Genomic DNA, 25,270 nt, shown 5'->3' with positions numbered 1-25,270 from the left:
TAGTTCTTAATTTTGTTTTCCCCAAAGGACGAAAAACCAAATAACTTGCAGCATGAAGTAGCACTCAAACATTAACTGTTCATGGTAAGACTTGTTGTGTGTAATTACAAATTACACGTACGAGATTACTTGGGTGTGTTATGACATTCATAAGTTGCCTTCAGGTCAATACACCCAATGTGGGCCAAAATCCCCGTTCAGTTCAGTTCAATTTAGTTTGTTTGACTTGTCCACTTGCACAAATAAAAAAAAAAGAAGGTAATGGATCATTGATAACTTTAATGTGACAAAATCAGATTTCCATGTACTATCATCTTTTCATATTCATCATTTTTATTTTTACATTTATTGTTCAATTCTTAAGGGGGAGGGGGTAATGAAGAGAAAATGACAAAAGCAAAAGGTACAGTTAAGGAAAGAAAATATTTGTCCTCTTTTTTCTACAAGACTCACACCTGTTTTTGTGTTTTGTAACTGATTTGTTTGTTTTTCCTCTCATACACACAACTTAGATCAGCTCTAAAGATATTGTACATACATGTACAGTATAATACTGTATAATCTCCATCCTATTCAAGTGTTCTCACTTGGCAAAACTTCAACAGACTGGGAAATAGGATCAACGAAATCTCTATTTTGAAGGGTGAATGTTGCAGCAACAATATCAAGAGAAATCGGGGAGATTATGTGCAGAAATACCCTATTCTTGAAAATTGAAATTGTTTTCTTTTGTTGTTGTTGTTGTTGTTGCTGTCTACTGGTAGCAAATCAATTCCTTCTGGGGCCCAACTGGACAGTGGCAGAGATTAATTCTGTATAATTTACTATAAAATGTTAGAAAACACAGTCAGACAGATAGACAGACGGACAAACAGACGAACACATATGCACACAATCTCAATAATGAACTCCTCAATGCTGAGCACGAAAAGTATCAGATCACTAAAAATCAGGAATGAGCAGTTGACAAGGCAGGGATCATAACATACAAAGTTTAAATTAAAGTGCTACCATTTAGATGAGGATGCGAGTCTTCCAGCATGAGACAGGAAACACAGAGGCACAGGGCCATTGGCCGCGCCCGTATCCTGTATGACCTCACAATAGCGGTTCATCTGTAATTAGAATTTTGAGGGGATCCTACCAGAGGAGCTGGCTATGTTTACATAGATCTGCTTCATATGCCAGCCAAGATGGGGTAGAAGGAGGGAGGGGGGGGGGGGGGGAGGGGGGTTGGGGGGCAAGAACGTGATCAGGAAGCCACGGGACCGGAAGTGGAGAGCATTTGGCGGAGGGATCGTCCCACGCAGAAGCGGCGGCGGGCCACCAACGCAGGTTGCATTGTCTTCCTGAGCTGCGGCCATCCTGACTCCAGCAGACGTGCGGAGTAGTTTCCAGCTAATGCTTGAAAACTCACCCCTTCTCTCTCTCTCTCTGTCTCTCTATCTTTTCGAGCTACAGTATGCATGTGTCACTACAATATCAGAGTATCTCCCCACAGAGAGCTGTAGTACACCTGTAAATATTACAGTATAGCTTATATCAGCTTTTTATACGGTGACATGACATTTGCTCCTGTGACAATTGCTCCAGTCTTATTTTTTCTGAGGACTTAGGGTTAGGGTTAGGGTTAGGGTTGTGATAACAACCTTCTTTTGAATAATGTTTGAGGTTTAGTTTCATGTGAGGATTAGGAGCAGGGTTTAATACTATAAATAGGGTTTAGAAGGGTAATGTTTGTGGGTAGAATTTATGTTTGACTCTTAAATAGCATGCAGATCCATAGGAGAAATTGTTGCAGAAGCAAGTGTCATGAAACCATTTCATACAATGAACAAATAAAAAATGTTCCCCTCAATGGTCTGATCATGTTCTTCTATTCATGAATATCAGGGAATAATTTTCCATGCAATACGATACCAGGAAAATTATTCCCTGAATATGTATGTTACTTTAGTGCAACGTCAACAAAAAGGTTGCAAACCAAAGGGAAACAAAATATCAAACTTCTGGACATGTAGTAACCAACTCATCTTCAGGGATGACAGATCATATTTAATAAGTAAACACAGATGACAAATTACACATTTTTTTCTTCACACTACTTACAGAAAGTACGTATGTCTAAAAGTAATCACTTTCATATCTATGAACAAGGTGTTCCCCACATAATCTAATCATACATTATGTGTAATGTATAGCATATCAATGTACAATTTCAAAACCCCATCACTTCAAATTACAGGAAACAAACACACATACTTTCAGAATGCGATACAAAATACACGTCATGAGCTGCCGCACTCGAATAACGTGTTTGGACAAAATCAACATAAGGACCATCCAAGGCACTGTTGACACATGAGTCAGTTGTCAGCAATTCCATATCTACAGTAGACGTGTCTGGATAACTGTCTAGTGGAGTGTTGACACCAGCGAAAACAACATTTTGAGCTCAAGTTAAGAGCATTCCTTCCTTCATTTTGCTGTTTTTTGCACATTAATGATACAGCAATATTTCTATTTTTCATGGGGGGGGGGAGGGGAAAGATTTGGTAATGATGCACTAGGGAAGTTTGTTGTTGTTGCTGTTTTTTATTCCAATAGCTATACAAAGGGAAAAGACCCAATGAAAAAAATTGAGTGGTCTCAGGAGTTTAATCATTTTTTATCAGAGTCCTGTCATTCCAACAATATTGTTTGCTTTAAGTTAATAGCAAACTATTTAATTGCTGTATAAAAGGTAGACAGTTGAGGTGGGGCAAATTTAATAACAATCGCGAGGCAGAATAAAAGCAATTACACAATATACCTCATGTTTAAAAGAAATAACAAGGTCAGAGATATACCCCGCATTCTGGACGTCTCAATCTGTGTGACTCTCTTTTCTTGTCGCCCCTCTCCCGCTTAGCCTGACTACTTTGCCGGCAATTATGCACACGAGGCGAGAAAATGTCGTAAAGTCGGCCAGCTGCCACAATTTCCAAGTACGAGCATACAATGCAGCTCTCCAGGTGTGCCATGCCTATTAAAACTTAAAAAACAAAAACAAAAAAGACACAAGAAGAAGAAGAGGGGACAGAAGCACGGACCTTCGGGGGATACAGAAAAGGAAGAAAGGATCGAAGCTTATCCAATATCCGCTGACGAACGCAAAACAAGACGAGCAGGACTGGAGGGCAAGCAGAGAGAGGGGTATAGTTTGTTAGATTAGCAGCTAGGGACTGATGGATGGTGCTACATACAACAGGGTCCATTTTGAAAGGGGATAGAGAGAGAGAGAGAGAGAGAGAGAGAGAGAGAAGTGAAAGGGAGAAAGAAATGGGGAAAGAGGGAGAAAATGCACCAGATTTGAAGCAAACCCTAATCACTGCTCCCAGTCTCGTAGCCCCTTTCCCTGCAGGGAACTACATTTTATAAGTCAACGTTGCTAACGAAGAGAAGGGGATCGCGAATAATGTGTGAATACAGGAAAGGCCAGTGGGCTTGCTTTATAGGACTTCAACATAGTGCGCAGTGGACTGGCACAAGAATTGACATTTAGATTCTTTCTATTCATATCTTCCAGAGGTGATTGAACACATGTACTGTATGATTCTTTTACACACAAAAAAAAAGAGAAAAAAAAATCAGCATATCTTTTCTTTTCATTCATTTTCATACTTCTCACATGATGACACATTGAACTAGCAAACACAGTGCGACTGAATATTTCTGCTGAACAAACATAATGAATAAAATAGACAATGACAAAGTGATGAACTATTGGAGTACCAGGTACTCCAAAAGAAAGGATATTAAGATAAACTAAATATTAAAGATAAGGTCTACATAGAAGCAAACTTGTTTGCAGGCAGGTTGCATTTACATGTATAATACTTGACATTTTGAAAAAACAAACAACAACAAAAAAATAATAGCAACTGTTGAAATGGAAGAATAACCATTACATTTGAAGACTACAACATGAAAGCTTGGCAATACAGGCTATTAGTGAAGAAAGTAATTTTGGACCTAAACAAACTTAGATGCTTAATACAGGGTGCTACATAACTTTTTTTTTAACCACTTGCCCAGTCGGGCATGCAGATTTTCAAATTGTTGCAGAACACTTGCCCGAAAATGAATTTTACTTGCCCAAAGAGAAAGTCAAAAGATGTAAGAAACTGAAAATCACTTGTGAAGTCAAGGGCTTGATAAAACACAATCATTTGAATAAACACACACATGTGCAGAGTTACAAACTTGGTTCGAAAGAGTGTTGGTGTTGGATTGCATTGGCACTTCTTCATGTAAGTGTTAGAAAGTAAAGGTGGCTTGAAAACATTTTGCTTGCCCAATTCGGGCAAGCATTTTTTCTTATTGTTCCAAAACACTTGCCCGACTTAGATTTTTACTTGCCCCGCACAATCGGGCAAGTGCTTATGTAGCACCCTGTAATAGTATTTGGACTATAAAGGTACAAGCAATGCATAGCAAACGTGGCCAAGAGCCATGTACCTCGGAGAAGATAACAAAATATTAAGATGATATTGCAACTAATTGATAAACTGCCCTTCATTGATGTAAATAAACACCAATTCTTCAGTGTCTGAGCAATACCCATGATAAATAATTAGGGACATATATAAGCAGTGGGACTCAAACATATGACCTCTTGACTGCTAAACATCCACTAGAGTACCTAGCTTCTGTCCAATAGCCAGTGATGGTTCTTTAAATTTATGCATTATAGCAGCAAGTACTGTATATATTCATACAAGTTAAAGACTCTTGCTTCGAGATGTTGCTTTTAAAAAGGCAAATGACTGACAAACTGGTCTTCATTGCTGTAAATCATCACCAATTATTCAGTGTCTGACTAACAGCTGAGATGAAAAAAAAAATTGTGGACATAAAAACTTGAGTGAGACTTGAATCCACAACCTCCTGATTACCAGACAGGCATCGATATCCATTAGCACCTAGTATCTATATCCAGTACCGTACCATCACTGGCTATTGGACAGTTCTAAGCTAAGTAGTCAAGTGGATATGTATAATCAGGAGGTCATGAGTTCAAGTCCCACCAGAGAGAATCCCTAGCTAGTTTACAGACTTGTTCAAAGAGTCAAGCCTACAGTAGGTGATTAGTACATTCAACAATACCTACAGGTAACCATGACAGCTCACTGAACACTTATAGTATCTATCCCCGCAGTCAGACTAGCAAAAGATTGAGAAATTGAAGATTATGATCTTTAAGATATCAAAGTTTTGTAGTAAAGTATGACTGCAAACTTCCTGCGAAACTTCCCACTCAAACTAGGAATATTTGAACTCTCACAACTGAAACTTCGCAAAGTTTGTCACGTATTCTAACCAGTCCACCACCAGTTTGCGGCATCGATCACTGGCTTTCGTACTGCATTTTGCTTGCTGGTTGGCCTCAGAGTGGCTTCGCACTTTTCCGAAGAAGGAAAGGTTAGAATCTGAATTTCTATGATGTTGTGCCCTTCTCATTTCTTTCACCTACCAAACAGCCAACAGCCTTTCAATGTTAGCGCATTTTGTTTTTCGCTAATTGCATGTGCTCTGTACTTTGTTTTTCAAAGTGATGCAATTTCATTCAAATTTGGTGTTATAGCTCCTCATGTGCCCACGCAAAACGCTAAAACATGCCTCTTACGTTTTTATTGGCACAGAGCAAAGGTTTCTCAGCACAGTGCCGACAAGTTTTCAATTGATGCAGAGATGCAGGAGGGGGATTTTAACCATTTTAACAATGCACTGACACCATACCCTTACAAATGTCAGGAGTTCTGCTTACAGTTTACGAGTATTTGAAACTTTGCAAATAAATGAAAGAATTATGGAGCTTCAAGATAATATCAGACCAGGATTTTCAGATGGCGAATTTCCATTTTTTTATTTTTTTTTTTATTTTGGTGATTTTTTTATTTTGTGAAATGTTGAATATTCTTTTAATTTGTATATCTCGCAGGTAAAAGTTCCACTTTCAGCATCAGCAAATTGGCATATTTATTTCCTCTCAAGATTTCTTTCTACAAGTCTCATGAATACGGAATGTGGCAAATCTGTCAGCAATTACATAGTTACGCACCATATTCTTTCCCTGTGATGACTTCACCTTGCTACTGCCGCAAATGACAAATGTTTGAATTCTTGACTGTACTGGTTCTTCACAGAAGTTGTTCCCTCCCACACTGCCCGCCTGCCTCCACAACAAACCGACTTAGATTTCGAATTTCATTACGTCTGTTTACCCGACACATCACCAAGTCATCATCTTCACCTGATAGCTGGTAAATTCAATTATGTTTGGAAAAAAAAAGACAAGAAAAAAAGGCATCCTACCCATTACACTATACTCTTAACTTCATAAGACAGTGAAAATAAACATCGTGCAGCCTAGCAGTTCTGCTAAACCAGAGATGCCTTAAAAAAGAGAGAGAATAAAAAGAACAAGAGAGAAATAAAATGGGCACTCACACCCAACCAAGAGCTGCATCAATTTTTTACATTAATATGACAAGTCACACTTGACAATTTGTGTGTGTGTGTGTGTGTGTCAACTTTCCTCCCTGTACATGTCCAGCAAAGGAATATGATTTATAAACAAATGAGTCCCTAGGAAAAGGGACATATATATTGCAGTTACAGGGATGGAGAGAGAGAAGGTTGGGTGGAAACAGAAGGAAGAACGAATGAATGTAAGAGAGAGAGAGACTGGCACAGAGAGAGAAAGTGAGGGAGACAGAGAGGAAAGGGGTGGATTGAGGGAAGGATGGATAGAGGGAAGGACGGAGGGAGGGAGTAGGGATGAGCAGGGATATGCAGCAAAATGAGTATTCATGCGAAAGGACACTAGACGAGCAGGCAGGGACAGATAAATAGGAGACACGGAACAAGAAAAAGAGAATTAAGTGGACATAGATAAAGCTGAGGATGATGAGAGAGAAGAGCAAAGATACTTTGGTTTACATCCACAATTCTCAACCTTTTCTAACCCCAAACCCACTTTGGCTCCTACAAGGTGTTTTTCATTATTAAGGCCCAGTTACGTATGTAGATTAAATACAAATCTTTATTATTTTATTTTGGGAAATGCATCGCAGCCCAGCTGCGAGAACTCAGCGGCCCACTGGTTGAGAAGCATTGGTTTAACATCGTCCATTTCATGCAGACAAGTTGGGCTAAAAGTGGCTTATTTCATTTTGAAATGGTCAAGCGCTTTTATTTGTAATGAGAGAGTGTGGTATTCAAACTTTGTTCACAGCATAAATAATCAAGTTGACAGAGACTGAGTTCTTGTCTTGCATTGCCTTGGTATTATAACTAGTAGACATTATTTGACATACAAACACAAAAACAAACAAAAAGGAGGCTCTCAATAGAGTACTACTGGTGTGCAATAAATGCATGTTTGGAGAATTCCACGCGTGTTTCATGCTGGAAGGAAGGTAGGACCAATCAATTTCCAGCCTGGAGTTTGAACAAGAAGCATAAATGAAAGAAAACGATACAACAGAGCGTAAAGAGCTGCGGTCACTACATCGGGGGTTGGATTGCTCGGCTCCCCGCAATATTCAATGCACGACGTGGGACTTGTGTGTGCACTTGGCGCAGGTAAAGTACACCATCTCAATGCCACGGCAGGCCAAACTCTAAAAACACACAAAGGGGGTGGAACAAATGCAAGAAGGAGACGAAGATGAATCCGAAATGTCAGTGGCAGCTTCTTGATAAATAACATAGCGTATCGGGTGACATTTGGGGCTCCTGGCCTCGGCTAGATTGGATGGGCGCAAATTGGGATCCCAGGGGGTCACAAAGAGTGTAGCACACTGGAAAGGCATTTTGTACAGCGGGAGCAGGTGGGTGTGTTCACACCGCGGCTACTTGACCCGCCACTCACATGAACTTTGCAAAGACCACGTTCTGACCTGCCAGTATGTGTTCTCACTGGCATTACAGTATCGGAAACCTTCACATTGCATTATCATGTTCACACTGGAAACTTGTTGGTAACTGCTGTCAAATCCTTTTAAACTGTTAAAGCAAATCAAAGAGAACAATGGGTTGTGTGGAAAAGTGGCATATTTTAGTACAAAATTCTTGCACACATTTCAGAAGGGAAGCAAATCTCATGACCTTTATAGCCAGCTGGTTTGGGTATGATGCAAAGCCCTAACCTTATTGTAATATTACTTGTAGTTTGCAATCTGGAAGTTGCTTTGTCATCAACATTTTTGAACCTGTTACCTTTTTATTCAAACCATGTAGGACTGGCTCCACTTTTACCTTATGGATGTACACTAAAAATTCCCATTTTATTGTATAATGATAATGACAATAACAATTGTTATGGTGATATTCACCATAATGGTAATGGTAGTAATTAATGATGGTCACGTTATACAATGGTGATACTGATAGTAATGACAATATATTATAGCAATAGTTAGTAATCCTTAGTAATATTAATGGTACTGATGAAAATCAGAATGATGAAGAATAGATGGCAATGATACTGAAAATGAGGATAACTGGAAATCATTTTATCAATTAAAAAATTGCCATTAGAAACCAATAAACTGAAGGGCCAAAACTGTGAACTGAGATATGTGTATGAGGAAGACATTTTTAGTAGTGTGAACATGTTTACACCACTGTTTTCTTTCATAAGGTCTGAAACACTCACTTCTAAAGTTATGCAAACTTACATGTAGAAAAACACACTGCATTCAGCAGAAAAATTAGAGTAGTTATGCCTAAGGGGTTTTTCCAGTGGTCTACAGCAAAACTGCTTGAGTTTGAAAAGTAGCAGCCCATTTTTGCTTAGCCTACGAATTTCTGTGAAATTGGATTTAGAAGATGGGATATAGAGCTCTGAACTGTGTTAGATTTCAGCTTGCACCACTCACGAACGTATTTATTACTGCATAATGAATACACATTCAGAGACACTTTTATTGAAATAGCTTTCATTCAATGCTTAGAGTTTCTTCCACCGACATTATGATAACATTTTCTTCAACAGGTACGGTTGAATGTTACTGTGCAAGGTTTCATTCCGATACATGTTGTGTAGAAGTTTATTTCACGCCAATTCATACATTATGGTTTTTACTTTGGACATTAATACTGTGTACATGAAGGGCTACAATTTATGATTTTTTATTTTTTTAAAGGAGAAAACGGCAACTGCTGCATTATATCACTCTTTACGGATTTACCTATCAGACTGTGTACAACAGGGCCGAGAATTGTAAAATATTAACTGAAAATAAATGAAGAGCTATGCACATCAGCTTGCTTGTTCATGTGATTTCACACTTTGCATAATACATTCAAATGTAACAATGCGCCACTAATTCCTCATATTACTCCAAGCTAGACAGCATTCATCAAGTATAGAGATAAAACCCACATCTTAATGGCTTTGATTCCATTAAAAAGGAAAAATGAGACATATTGGATATCATAACTTTTTGTCTCACACTAGAAGTTACAGCTGTTATTATTTCTAAGCGGAAAAAAAAATGAGGCAGATCCTTTCCCAGAAAATATAAAGTTCAGCATTCCTTGAACAAGGCCTGCTATCTATCCATCAAACAACACTGAACAAACTATGTATCATACACATTGGATTATGCTAGATTTTGATAGTTGAGAAAAATTATTGCCACCTGGTAGGTCAAATGATAGCTCACCATTAATACCACTGTGTATCAATATTGTTTATAGTGTACCCCTCTGTGCCAAAGCATTTTTGTATTTTTTTTTCTTTTTGTGGCCTGCTGACCATACTCAGGCAGGTTCCAACAGGTTCCTACGTCGAACACCTAATTTCAAGTCCTGCTGTGATTAAATTTGTGTCTTCTCAGTTTCAAGTTATCAGAAAATGCAACTGCATGAAAAAAAACAACAACTAATATTATTGAACTTCAACCATGATGCAACAAAACATTAATTCACAAAGCAAAGCATTTCAGACAAAATTTTACACTGGGTCAGTCCACTTACTTTTGAATGAAAAATTAACTTTCTTTGCCACTTTGAATCCCCTCCCCCTTCCCTGGCCAGTTCTTTCCTCCTTCCTTAAAACCAGTATCTTCTTTAAAGGACAAGTTCACCTTCATAGACATTGTAAAGTGAATTATGGAGCAATATTTAGTAAAACACATCAGCGATCACACTACAACTATTACACGGCTCTACATTTGGTTGACTCTAATTTTATGAAGGGAAACAGAAAACAACACGATTAACAACAAAACAAAAATAAATTGGCATCTGTTACTTTCATGCATAAAAAAACCCCCAAAACACCAAAAAGCAAGAAAAACAAACAAACAAGCAAAAAACCCAACAGATCATTGTCATATTGCATATATTCCTCCTCTCCCCTTCCCCCTCCCCTACCCACCCCCATCCTTTTTCATCTTCTTCTCTCTTATCTTCTTCATCCAATGACTCACGGCTCTCTAAATTCTTCTTTCTTTTACCAGTGAATCGATCAGCAGATACCAAATTGTACTTTGGTTGTAGCATTGCATGGACGGCACCACATTTTCAAAAGTGTGGGGGGGGGGGGGGCACTTCTGGGTTTCATCAGCGAAGCAAAAAAAAAAAAAAAAAGACTTTGCAGCGCAAAAGCAAAGGCTTTACTGAGCTCACAATGCCGAGTTCTGGCCCTACATTAAATCGATCTTCACTCACTGCCCACTGCGATACATTAAAAAACCAGGACTAGTGCAGGCCTGCAAGAATACAATTGCACATCTGAGAATACTACATGTATGTGCACCATACATGTACATCTAGCAAATGACTGTATGAAACCTATTGAATGCTTTAAATAGATTATAATATCTTCAACCTGTCGAGGACGGGCTGAATTTGCTACATTGTACTTTACGCATTTCACATAGACACCAGCCCGAGTATACTCGGGACTTGTCCTCAGCGAGTTTACTATTAAAGGAAATTGGCCAAAAGAAGATAGTAACCTGCCCCGAGCCTGTTGTGTGAGCATTTTGTGTGAGCATTTTAAGGAGCATTATGGGGAATCCCCAATATCTTCAGTACCTGGCAAATCTTTGCAATAGGTTGACTGTACAATGTAGTCTCAACATGATACAGTCTCTTTAAGAGTGGCATGCATTGTGCCAGGTCCATGGAGTTATTCCCTTAGGTGAGCAAAGACAACTGATGCAAGACAAATTCTTCCATGGGACGGTGCACCCTGTATGCCATGACATGAGGTGGTACATGCAGGGTTTCTCACCCTGTTGACTTTGAGAAACTGAATAATATCTCACCATCATCTGTAATACATCACCGGGTGTGTCACGTGATGTATTTTAACCCGTTGAGAACGATCTGACTTTGCAGCATTTCCCATAGACACCTGCCCCAGTATACGCAGGACTAGTCTTCAACAGGTTAAAGGCACACCTTATACATAATTGTGTTCTATTATTATCAGCATCACTGCCATTAGCATCACAATAATGGTGATGATAAGAAATGAAACTATGAAATAAAGGTAGGGGGAATAACTGCACTCATCATGAATGCAAATCTCCCACTGGATATCAGCATGAATAAGTCAAGATAATTCCAGCATAAAGAAAGCTATTTTAATCTGGGTGCGCCTCTGTGTTATCCACACTTAGTATGATTGAAATTACAGCAAAACTACCACAAGCTGTGATGCACTACATACGTATTAGACATTTCAATAATTTAAATGGTTTCCAACATTTACGGTATATGTGCACTCTTAAAGTACACTGTAAAGGATATGACCCATGCTACAACCACTGACTAAAACTATACAGTGAAATATACAAATATAATAAGTTTATTTTGAAAGAAGAAGCTTCGGGAGTATTTACATTCACTGCTGTGGCTGGAAGCTGCAATCCTCACACCGTGTAGTTCACGCTTTTTCCCCTTTTTCTTCAGGGTATTTGGGTCTGTTTTTCCTTGTCTCTGCTTGAAACTCTAAAACTATTGAAACTATCACACAAAAAAAAACATTCTAGATTGACATACAGCAGCATATTGTATAATAAGTATCTGGTAATGTTTTTTTTTTCCTCAAATCAATTAACAATACATATTTCATACTGATACAGTATGGCACTTCAATGTACAACACAATGCTTTGCCATGTGGCGTATGATCATTTTTTTCAAGTTGTGTAACCCCTTTCAGTGGTTTTTCACACAAGAGGATATCATCATCACTCAACTGATAAGAGTTTTTATTGCAGGCTTCAAAAAAGATACTACAACTTACCACTGAAACAACTATTTGTAAATTATTAATCGACGAGAACAGTATTCTATTTGAAGAATTGATACATTATGTATTCATACTAAAAACTGCTAGTTCCACCTTCCACAGTGGCTAGCACCTGCACTCCTTGGGTTTGCGGTTTGGGGGCCTGGTAGTAGAACTTTGATGACAATATCTAGTGACCTCAAGTAACAGATATCTTTCATCTATATAATTAATTACATCAGGAAAACAGAATGAACTTTGAATACTTTGTACAAAACATTGGGAGCTTCTTGACAACGAAGCACAATCTCTAGTCAGTGACTGCACATTTTCATCCATAAAATACTCTCACGAGGATATTCAAGTTTGGAAGTTATGTGACTAGTGTGTTTAACAGTCCAGTGATATTGAGGATCATATCACAATACTTCTATGAGTTTGTACAATTGTAGATTGTATGTCCCCCTTGTGATACACTGAATCCCCTAGATCCCCCAATAATATTGAAAAATTCAATTTGTTCTGTCTGACACAGAATCAATCCTGGAATCTAATTTCTGTCCCCCCCCCCCCCCCCCCCCATTCCTTCACGCCCTTTCAAATATTGATATCACAGATATTGCAGTGGTTTCTTCCATTACAAGATGGATTCTGATGGCCACATAATAACATACATAGTGTATCGTAAAAAGTTGGGTAGAGCTCTACAAGTCCATGTACTAGAATGTGCGATGTAAATATGGCATAGCAAGGTTATATTCCCCATGCCAGTATTTCTCGAGAATGCTGTCTGGAATGTAACCAAATTTATATGCAAACAATGTTTTACCTTTTTATGACCTGAAAGGTCATAAAAGGGAATAGTGGTCACTGGATCACACATACAATTTCTCTTAAAGGACAAGTTCACCTTCATAAACATAAGGATTAAGAGAATGCAACAATATTAGTAGAACACATCAGTGAAAGTTTGAGGAAAATTGGACAATCGATGCAAAAGTTATGAATTTTTAAAAATTTTGTGTTTGAACCGCTGGATGAGGAGACTACTACAGCTCGTGAGTCAAATGCATACAACAGTGTAAAGAAAATATAAAGAAAATTCAACTTATTTTCACTTTTTTGCATAATAAAAGAAGAGCACTTGACTTGCCTCTTCCTAAAGGCAGGGGGAATAATATTACCCATAACATTTGTCGGTAATGAGTCAGGGGAATGTGCACTTTTTTCAAAAGATGAAATTTTGTGAAATTCTCTTTATATTTTCCTTATATTGTTGTACGCATGTGACATCTAAGTTATTCATACACTGCAGTAGTCTTCTCATCCAGCGGTTACTGCACAAAAACTTCAAAAATTCATAACTTCTGAAGGGATTGTCCGATTTTCCTCAAACTTTCAATGATGTGTTCTACTAATATTGCTACATTCTCTCAATCCTTATGTTTATGAAGGTGAACTTGTCCTTTAAAGTACAAAGATATTTCTATGCTTGTCCCATTAGATTGAGATTTCTCCGGAGATATTGTAACACACTTACAATGTATTATTGTACTCTGAAATCATAATTCATGGTTTTGGAAAACCAGATCGAAATTACTCAGTTTTGCTACATGATATAAGAAATTTTGTCACTAAGAAAAAAATAAGATTTGAAAATAAATGCAGAGAGAGGAATGTATCAGAATATAAATTCATACAATTTGCAAGATCAATCAGACTACAACATTAGTGCTTATCAGGAAAATATCATACCATCATATGCTGGGGTAAAATGAGATTGTACAGTAGAAGTAATGCATACAAGTGTAACTGTGGATGCCTTGAACTTCAAAATAAAATGCATATCCTCACAAAAAAAAAAAAAATTGATAGAATTGCCCAAAAAAGCCCATGTCACAGATTGTCTGGTCTACAACACGTATCGTATCACACAATATTGACCAATCATCTAATTGTTATGCTCACTCACATAGTCCTGTCACTGCGTGTTATCACATTTCATCAGTTCATCACAGGATCCCCTCACGTACATTCTGTATTATAAACCTTACCATTCACTACTTGAAAAAAGAAAAAAAAAAACAAGCAAGTTCTTGTTACTTTATAGACTAGTCGCAACATGGACAACATGGGCTATATCCAAAGTAAATCCAATTTTTATAAATATGAAATATTGAAAGTATAACACGCAAATTATGATCATTAGCTAAATATTCACACAGCCATCTTTTCTGTCTTTTTCACTAGGTCAGTTATATGTTATGTCAGCATTATATCCCCTTGCACCATAATTACGGTACATGTGGTGGCCTCGTGCAAACACCATTTAACTACTTAATCCTTTAGGGACAATCACTTTCTTTGAGAATACTACTCTCACAACACTGACAAGTGCACTGCAGATACTGTAAAAGCCACATATTCTGAAAACTAACAAAGCGTGTCTTGATTCACATTTACCTGGTAGGCAACATCATTTGATTTTGTGTAATGCACTGTGAGCAAGTATGATTGGGTTGCTAGTTTCCGTAATTCTTTCCCTTAAAGACATGCACAAGACATGGATTAAGAATATTTAACAATACACAAACATAAAAACAGACAGAGAATTCAGTATTCTCAGAAGCACATCTTTATTGGAACGCTCACAAGTCATTTGGCTTTAGAATATCTGTAAAAGTTAACCATTGCCAAAGGTTTTTTGAAGTTTTTATTAAATAAACTTTATTTAGTTTAATTATAAAGAGAGTATGAACTTTATTATTTAACCACATCATTGTCTCATGGTAAGAAATCAAACAGTTGCTTGACTGTCATAATCTTACTGGTTCGAATCAAACTTGACTCTCATTTTGTGTTTTTGTTTGTTAATGTTGGATTTTTTTCGGGGGGGGGGGAGGGGGGAGAGGAACAACTCTCAAGCTCATTAGATATTGGTCTAACACTCATCCATCAAAGCCTTAAACAACAACAACCAGAGCGGGCTAAAGATGGATACCATTTTTTAATTCCTGCGTTCAATGCATCATTAGGCCTATGAACGTCAAATGATCAGTTATGAACAACCAACCCATATTTTCAAAAAATGAAATTAGTGCAACCACAACAATTTTAACAATCTTAATTTCTCTATGGTCTTATCTATCCCAGGAATGCTCCTCCTTGCTTGCACTGCTGTGCAAGAGGGCCCCTCATTTATTATTACCCCAGCCTACTAGCAAGTTATAGGTACCCATATTTTCACACTTTGGGTCAAGGAAGGTATATCATAAAATGAAAACATCCAGTCCAGGGAAATGCTCGCATGCACCAGGCAGGTTTCAAAGCCAGGATAATATCCTGTTTGCAATGTGTCTCCACGAGCAATAGCTACCACTATGAACCAGAAATTTCTGTGTGCGTGAAACTTTCATGAATTTTGCAAGGAGCCGAGATTTGCACTGTAATTAAAATGCAAAAAAAAAGTAATTATATTTAATTCTCCTTGCATTTTTTTAAAAAGCTCTCTGTCTGTGTTTGTCTATTATTCTCCTGTTTATTTACAAATGTACAAAATGACATCAGTCCACAATATCTTAAGGAATTAAAATATTTACCTCACCTGATCCCACACATAATCATAGATCACAACATCAATCCCTTTTCTGTCTGAAGTCCTACAGCTAATACAAAATTTTATGGGGACCGGTCTTTTTCAGTCGCTGCCCCAAGATTGTGGAACTCATAACCAAAACATATCTGTCAGTCGTCTTCATTGGTTTTTGGTTTCATTCAAATCATCTTTAAAGACTTATTTGTGAAATGAACATTTTTGTTTGCATGTGTACATGTGTATGTTATGCATACCGTTTATGCTGAAGCTCTGCATGATTAAATCTATTTTTATTATATTGAATGTAATTTGTCAATTATGTTTTGTGATAATATTGTAAAGCGCACAGGGAACATTAATTTGTTATATGCACTACAGAAGGGCAAGTTCAATGTACATAAATTATAGTTAGTTGTTACACATTCTCATTGAAGTTTGAGGAAATTCAGATCATTCGATCAAAAGCATAGCACAATCCCTGTGCTGTCAACACTGAATAAGAAGATATATGTGTTCAATGTCACAGTATGGCAATGATGATACAGTCTGTTTACAATTTATACACAAAATATGAAGAGAATTCCACAATATGGATTAAAAAAAAATGAAAAGTGCACACTCATTTGACTTGAATACTGACATAAGAATGCACGATGGGTAAATTTAAATTCCCATTGCCTGCTAAAAGAGGAATGTCAATCTGGAGCTCTTTCATTACGCCAGACACTGGTTTCACTTTACTTTGAACACAAGAAAATGATAGTGTATGCAGTGATGCATTAGAGTTTTGATAACAAAGCTCATTATAGTCTTCAAGCCTGTGGAACATTTAGTCTAGGTCCAGCCTCCTGTAAGTTTGTGGAAGTAATAGTTTACCAGAGAAAGAGACCATAATTTATGTATTTCATGCAGAGCTTTGCATTAAGCTCCTTCCCATAAATCACGCAAAGAAACACAAAAACTTAAAACCATTAAAAATGACCATTGCAACATCTCAAATACAGTGTTTACTCTAGGGGGTTCTAAACACAGATGTCATCGATAGCAGGGTTTCATACTGTAAAAGTGGATATTTTAGCGCGACTAATTTTTCGCGCTTGGCCGGGTGAGAAGAGTTTCGCGTGTTTTTAATTCCGCAGAATCAAGACATCAAGAATCAAGACACCAAGTACACGAACATACAGCAAGGAAAAATATTCGCATGCTTTTATTTTCGCGCTGGTTTCTGGTTGTGCGAAATGTGCGAAAATTTCAACATCGCAAAAATTTCCACTTTTACAGTAAATGGCAACATGAATCAGGATATTCAAATGCGCGTACATTATAAACTTACTGCTGCTCATATGATGAAAATATTTGAACCTGCGATTATCAATTCTATGGATTACATTATATCTGTACATGTCTGAATACTTTGAATCTTTAAAGGAATGATAAAGAAATAAGAAAAAACACAATTGTGAAGTGCAATAGAAGCTACACTGTATTGGACACTTTGCTTTCTCTACAATACCCTCCCTTTCCCTTCCCTCAAAAAAAAAAAAAAAAAATGTTCGACAAAAATTCAACTTGTCCCAAACAATCTAAACAGCCAATGGCATCTGGCTATAGTTGGCAGAAATATGGAGGGCTTCATACACAAGAGAGGACTAGACTACGTATGTACCTTTAAAATATGCAAAGAAATTTTCTTGCATATATAAAGTCAGATGAAATGTGCTTTAGCGAAAAGAGACTATCAACAAGTACTTGATTCACATGAATGGTTGCATGGGAGACAAAACTTGACCTGAAACACTATACTTGATCTGTTTAATCAAAGCCAACAAATACACAAATTATGACACTGCATACTGAGTAACATACATTTACTGGACATCATGTTTCATTCAGATTTTGTACTTTGTAATGCAGTAAGCTCTGTTATAACTTATATTCTCTACTCTTATATTGCAGGATTTGAAATTGAGGTCTATTCTAATAATATTTCATGGCTAAATACAATGTGTAGGCGATTTAAGTTTATGACTATATCAGGGCTGCCAACACTGGAAACTAGTTGAGAGTGAGACTCCCACAGGCAAATGCTTTTATTTAGGAGTCAAAATGAGTGAGATCAATAGAAATGCATGCAAATGAAGTAAAGTTTTAGAGTGAGAAAGGACCAAAATGTGTGAGTCTCACGCTCAATGCGTGAGAGTTGGCAGCCCTGCTATATTCATTTAAGTTTTAAGCAACACGTACTATGACAATTTAAACAAATGGAAAATAATCACAATTTGACAATATGTGACTCTGTACATCATAGTAGAAGCTGACTTCCCAAGAAGTCACTCACAATAGCACTTAAAGGTTGCAATCAATACCCACTATGATAAGCCATAATAATCAAGGTTCCTTTTCATACTTCCGACCCAAATATCTAATTGCCGACAATGCATCAGGTCCAGGGATCACACACTAAGTTTAACCCTAGCACTACAGAAAGGGTTTGTTACCGTGAAGTACAGACAAAACCCTAGACATCTCAGAACAAAGACCTATCCCTACACTCGCCCTCACTCCCACGCACGCACCACACACGCTGTTCACATCAACGAGCCCAAACAATATCCCACAGCACATATTCGCCAGGCTGCAGACACAAAAATCCTCCCCATATGTGTTGATGCAAGGCCAAGACACAAAGCAAGCATTCACAACACATTGCAATTGTATGCCTTTCTGTTTACAATCTGACTGGCACAAATATGTAGCACTTCCACCACTGCACTGTAACGGCAGCTGAGCCAGGGCAGTGCAGCAGTTGTGCTCTGCGACTCGGTGGAACAATAACAGTAATTCCTCCTAAATTATGATTATGACATAGTAATATTATTTCAAGTAAATGGTCAGGATGATCAGCATCATAATTGCACAAGTATTATGTTTCAAATGAAAAAGGAGAAAAAATAAATATCACATGTCCATATAAATTATGATAATTCTCTAAATAGCGAGTGCAGACATTAATTACTATCAAATCATCCTGTTGATAAATTAATTCACTTACTGCCTGCAGGGCTCAACAGATCCGATGTTCAGCCAAAACATAGTCAGGAGAATTGAAAATATTCAAGCTTTCTACAATCTGAAGTCACCTTCTTGACCAGAGCTGGCAAAGAAAATGCATTACTGCCTCAGCTCTGGCCTGGATAAAAAATTCTAGGGACCCCTACGGGGTTGATCAGATGCTCTCTCCGCACTGGTACACAATCGTAATTTGCTGATTTTCATAAATAAAATCACAATAAATACACGTGCAACAGAAGATAAATTATGCTAATAAAATACACAACGCTTATCTTAGAATTCGCCCACAGAATCTGTACGAATTACGGTACGGAATTGACATCACAAACAATAAAAAATACGAGTCTTACCCAAATTTCAAGCCTTTTTTGATATGAGAAAAATGGTCGTCCGGTGTTGTATTACAGCGGTCGTATCCCTAAAGACGCATACAATATGTAAATGTATTGTGTGAAATCCCGAATAATAAGCACCGGATCGCGAACTATGTTCCTCCGCAAGATAAAAAGTCCAAGCGTTTCATATCATCAAAATTCAAACTATTTCTTTTATTTTAATCAAATAGTAACAAAATAAAACCTAAGAATCATTTGCGGCACAAAATTATCCGTACATCTCAGATTACTTATTATACTGCGAGAAGCGGATTACCATTTTATGCTTTGCAAGAAAATGTTGAATATTCATTAGTAGCGAAATGGAAGGAGGAGGCGCAGCGACAGTGAGTGTTGACTTTCTTTATAAAACTGAACGTATCTTTGTCAAACATCGTTTAAGTATCAGAAGCGGCTGCAAAAAATTATAAGAAATATTGTGGATAATGTGTGTCAGTCTGAAACGTGAATGTCATAAGGGAATGCGTTGAACTTGACCTATATATATTTCGTCCTGCTGCCATCGTCTTCTTATATCAGTCCCACATGCTGAAATCTTTGTAGGTTTCCTAATCGGCGGTATTTAAACACGTGAAAACAGGTGTCGTTGAATGTTGGCCGACGTTGCTGTATGTACTTGATGCTTGATAAGATAATTCCTTTGTATGGTAGCTCACATAGGAACTATATTGGAATGATAGATGCAGTGAGCCATGAGGAGTGTAGTGACTAGTGTCACGACATGCAGGAATGGTGGTGTCGACGTGTCTCAAAGCGAAAGGTGCGCCCAAGTTTCTCAACTGGCTGGGATGGGAGTGAGAAACTGCGATTTAGAGACGAGATGTAACCAAAACAAAAGGGGTGCGGCGCGGAGCAGTTGTGGGGGTTGGAGTGGATGCCCGAGCGGATGTCCCCTTTCCCTGTATTGAGCTTTTTCATTTTGGAATTGAAATTGTGTAATTTGGTGCACACTTATGATTCTAATAGCATAATTGTCATCTCATCATTGGAAGGTGGTTCTGCAAGTCATTATTTTGTTTAGCATTTTTAGCATTAGAATGAGTGCAGATTGTATGACTTACCTAACAGTTAGTTACATTTTATTCTTAGAGACCTATGTATTATTTATCTGGAAAGGAAAATAGCTGTTATACGGCCAGTTGGTATTCTCCAGCAAACAGAAGGAATGAGGAAAGTATACCGGTACTCAATTTAGCATAAGCGGGCTTCTCATCTCGTCCAATGATAGTATTATTGCTCTACCTGCCACATTTTTTGTCATTCTTTCTTTCTGGGAGGCTTGAGGAAATTATTGCTGGGCAGGTGGGCATGGGATGTGTTGCAGGGGAGTAAGACTCGCGTCTATGAGACTTGATGGATCTGGTGTGTGTACTCTAAATGTTATATTTCAAATAACGAGACACTATCTCTTGATTCTGTGACAGCAGGATACTCTTTCATTCAGGGGCAAGGTTACTTTAGGCCCTGTCCATGTCCTTTGGCCAAAGTAAAAGACTGTTGGGTAGTAATCATGGCTGGCGCCACGTTTTGAAAAGTGGGGGAGCCCACTTCCGGGTTTCATGAGCTAACAAGCAATCAAAAAAAGAAAATAAAAAGGTCTTCAGTGCAAAAACAACTTAAAAGGCCTTACTGCGCTCAAAGTTTTCATTCTATTTTTTTTCTAGTGCCACCACTTCCGAAGTTAAAAAGTGGGGGTGGCCCATGGTGGTGACACCCTATGTATTCCTACAATGTATGAACAGATGCAAAAAAAAAAAAAGTGTGTGTGTGTGTGTGTGGGGGGGGGGGGGGTGGGGGGGGGGGGGGTCTGAGCCCCCCGGTTCTGCCGGCCCTGCTAATGGTTGAAATTCTGGTTTGATACTGGTTTAGATTCAGTGTTCATGAATGAATTTCACCCTCTGCTACACTAGACCCTAGCTAGATTGCTTTAAAATATTTATGTATTAGTAAGAATACTATCTGATGCATCACGTGTTACCCCGGGGTACCGTAGTACCCCGGGTTACCGCGTTGTGTAGCGCCACCTCACGTCCACTCGAGGACAGCCGCAGAGAAATGCATGCACTTTGTGTGCGTGTACATAGTCACTCCCATGCTGCTGCACTTTTTGGCAACCCAGGGTACAACCTTTTTAAGAAAATAAATAATTCAACAAAATGGCTGATTTTCATTTGGTACCCCGGGATACCATTTATGTCATCATTTTAAGATATTATAATATTTACAAATGTATCTTCAACTTTAGAAATACTCATGATCTGCAACTAGTTATTAACAAGTGGCATTCACTGAAATTGGCCCAACACAAAAACTTAATCAAATAAAAGTTTTTGCAAGATTTTTTTGGTACTTATCCCACAACATGTCATTGGTTTGTAGCTGTGGTATAACACTTCTAAAAATCATAAGATCTGGTGCAACAGTGCAGTATTAGGAATTTCCGTCATCAACTAAAAAAAATAGAAGAAGAAGAAGTTTGCCCGCAGTAAACCCCCCCCCCTCCATTTGCAAGCAGCCAAAAATATGAAAGAAATCAAAAGAAAAGTGTGCCCCTTTAATTTTTGTTAAAGAAACCAAGAAACCATCTTTGTGAGAAGATTGTAGTGGTACGCGAAAAATGTGCTGTTCAAAGCTTCTTTTTTTTTTTTTGCTTGTTGGCCGATGAAACCCAGAAGTGGCACGAGAAACAAAACAATTGCATGGGGAGCCTTTTTTTTTTTATTGGCTTGTCAGCTGATTAAACTTGGAAGTGGCACGAGAAATATTTTTTGTGCCCCCAATGTGGAACGTAAACTTGAACTGAAAGGTCCAGTTTTTTTCTAATTCTGAACCCTCCCATAAAAATCCTAGTTGTGGCCCTCTTACTGTTGTACATTCTCACATTTTAGCTTTTCCACAATGTCATGATGATCATGCTTTGCCAATGTGAAATCACATTTTTGTCATGAACCTTGCCAGATCATGCATGTATGTTCTGGAATACAAAACATTCTACTCACTCACTCCTCTCTATTTGTAACGCATTTAATGTATCATAGGCTCTAATATATAATTCTTCCATTATGTGCTGGTTCTGCTAAGATTTAGCCGCTGTGAGAGAGTGTCAGCTCATTAGTGTAGTGGCCTTAAATGCTCATGATAAGAGGTCCGTCCATCATGTTTAGGGATTCTTGTGTGTGTGTGTGTGTGTGTGTGTGTGTGTGTGTGTGTGTGTGGTTTGTTTGTTTGTTTTTCTCTCTCTTTTCCTGTCGCTCTATCTAATGGAGAGACTTCGTAGAAAGAGTAAATTTCTTTGTGTCTTTTTGGCATACCAAAATAAAAGGGGGCGTAGGGAATTCTTGCATAGTTTGTCTTTCATTTGGGAGCTTAAAAGACCATCTTACTTGTATTGTGACAGTGTTCAGATCACAGTTACTAATTTCAGCAAGTCATGGAAAGATTGTCAATCATAAACATAGAGTAGTGAGTGAGATGGGTGTGATATTCTATGCACTGAGCAATGTTTTAATACCAAATTACACTGGTAATGACACCAGGGAGAAGCTGAAACATGTGAGAATGACAATCTTTATTTAAAGAAATAAAATAAAAAAATAGGAGCTGCACATGTGCAATGAATTTCACATCGGTTGATGGCTGACCTTGCTTTGTTGCTGAGACCTTGTCTGGTTTTAAAGGGTTTTTTTCTTTTTCTCTTTGTAAAGATTCATTCCTGCATATTGTGTGTAGTCATTCACATATTAAATCCTTCATGTTATATCTAGCCATTTCTAGTAATGGATGAAGATGAACTTTGTACTATGTAATTACTGTACTAATGTACAGTCTTGCACATAACACATTCAATTGTAGGCATTTCAGGTTGTGTTTTTCACTGTGACAAGATGTTTTTGATGAAATGGTATTATGAGGTTGATGCACTGTGCTATAGTTACTGAGATTGACATTCATTGCAACATAGAGCATTAGCAGTCAATCACAACCCTCCACAGTCCTGTAATGTCTGTTTATAGATTCAGTTTGATTTCTAGTAGGTCCTTATAGTTTTTGTTTTTAATCTGTGAGGTTGACTATTGACATTTTTTAGTGTTGTTTCGCTTGTCATTAAGTTTACAGTGATGTGCACAGCATTCTTAAAAGTACCAGTACCAAGGTATTCGGACGATATGTCTCAATGACTGGGTTTGGGACAAGCTAGTAAGAAACTGATGGAGGGATGACATTAGTGGAAGGTTTTGCAATTAAATTGTCACTCTAGTTGCAACTGAACTAATGTTCAAATGCCTTGTGAAGCAAGTGGTGGTTATTTTGTTGTGAACGTTGTGACAAGTAATGTTCTGTTTTAATAATGCTGTTTTAACATTTTGGAGAAGATCCACCGGAATGCAAAGTGCATTTTCAGTGATTGCATTAAGGAATATACCCTTGAAAACAGACAAAAGTTGAGTGGTTTGTAACAGAAACTACTCTGGTAGTAATGCATGCATGCTCACTAATAAAATTCAAAACAATTTACTAATTTGATGATGATGATGATGATGATGATGATGATGATGATGATGGTGATGGTGATGGTGATGGTGATGATGATGATTACGATGATGATGATGATGAAACAGCATTTGTATAGCCCCATTTATCTGTAGAAACATTCAAGGGCGCCCGGCTCCCACAATATGTCACACATCACTTTGTTATCTGTTGGTTCTTTTTAAATTCAGATTCAGATTTATTCAACACTTTCAGTAAAAAACAGAGAAAAAATACAGAAATTTGACAACACCATACTATAACAAGAAAAGAATGATCACAATAAGCATCAGTATAACATTACGAACACACAATACCTTTGAAAGTGTTCGGAGACAGACAGAAAGGCTATGCCTTATATAAAAGTCCTGCCCCCATACTATTCCATTTATAAAATATCAAAATATTGATCAAATACATTTCCTTATGAATTAATACACACACACATACGCACACACACACACTGACGTAAAGAGAAAAGTTTATCACACCATTTCGGCATACTGATTTAAATCTTATCAAATCATTGTAATATTCATGATGAGAGTGTTGGCAAAGCAACAAACCAAACTCATTATTTTTTGTGCTCCAATAAAAAATGGCATTTGACATGGAGAAATGGTTAGACAGTAAATTGAATTATGCAAATATCTAGCACAGCTAACAAAAAATTAATGGAAGAAAAAGAAAAAGAAGACCTGAGCCTCGAGCTTGTATCAGGAGTGAAAGTTACATTTTCTGCAATGTCATCAATAAAGTTACATTGTAAATGACAAAGGTTGATATGCATTCATTCTCTATGTTTTTGTCTCATAATGACTTGGCCTGACATGGAGATTTTGACAGCCAGTAAAGAGAAACACAAAGATCTATTTTGATGTACAAGTAGAGGCATCAAATGTTTTTGGACTTTCTCATCCTCTTTTGTTTCTTAGTGAGGCAAATTTGTGCCTTAAATTGTTGCCCTGAGCAACCAATAATAAAAATGGATTTTAAAAAAATACATTAAAAGGGGAATGAATAACCAAAATCATTCTTGTGTGCTTTAGTTGACTTCAGAATTTGGATTTTTGTCATTTGATTATTATCATTTTAACATTCTCACTATCGCTATGCAACGGTACTTTAAATCATATTATGACCCATTACCGGTATGTTCTCTTGCTGATCTGCTACACTGGGATTTGCATGCATTCAAGACATGACAACCCCACAGCGTTGGCCAGTATGACTAATGTAATACACATACCCAAAGATCAGACTCCATGCAGTGCCATAATTAACTTCAGTCTGGCACTTTTGTCAAGATATTTGATGTGTTGCCATGGCAATGGCAACAATTAGGCTGGCATCCCAGATGTGTCAATCCAGGGGTTTTGCT

General features: G+C 37.7%; 2 protein-coding genes across 2 annotated transcripts in view; one reads left to right on the top strand and one right to left on the bottom strand.

Annotated features, from left to right (window-relative positions):
- The window catches only part of LOC139725696 (uncharacterized), a 93,895-nt gene extending 74,511 nt beyond the window's left edge, over positions 1 to 19,384 (bottom strand). The window contains exon 1 of the mRNA XM_071636777.1: positions 19,315 to 19,384. The gene's annotated coding sequence lies outside the window, so the exon portion shown is untranslated. The remainder of the gene's footprint in view (positions 1 to 19,314) is intronic.
- Positions 19,385 to 19,661: 277 nt separating this feature from the next.
- The window catches only part of LOC139725706 (vacuolar protein sorting-associated protein 41 homolog), a 40,050-nt gene continuing 34,441 nt past the window's right edge, over positions 19,662 to 25,270 (top strand). Inside the window, exon 1 of the mRNA XM_071636787.1 lies at positions 19,662 to 19,685. Coding sequence (XP_071492888.1) covers positions 19,662 to 19,685 — 24 coding nt within the window. The remainder of the gene's footprint in view (positions 19,686 to 25,270) is intronic.

Source organism: Diadema antillarum, unplaced genomic scaffold (genome assembly GCF_040938485.1).
Source record: "Diadema antillarum isolate AM-2024a unplaced genomic scaffold, OU_Dant_1.0 seq00000054_RagTag, whole genome shotgun sequence".
NCBI classification, from domain to species: domain Eukaryota; kingdom Metazoa; phylum Echinodermata; class Echinoidea; order Diadematoida; family Diadematidae; genus Diadema; species Diadema antillarum.
This window is presented reverse-complemented; position numbering and strand designations above follow the sequence as displayed.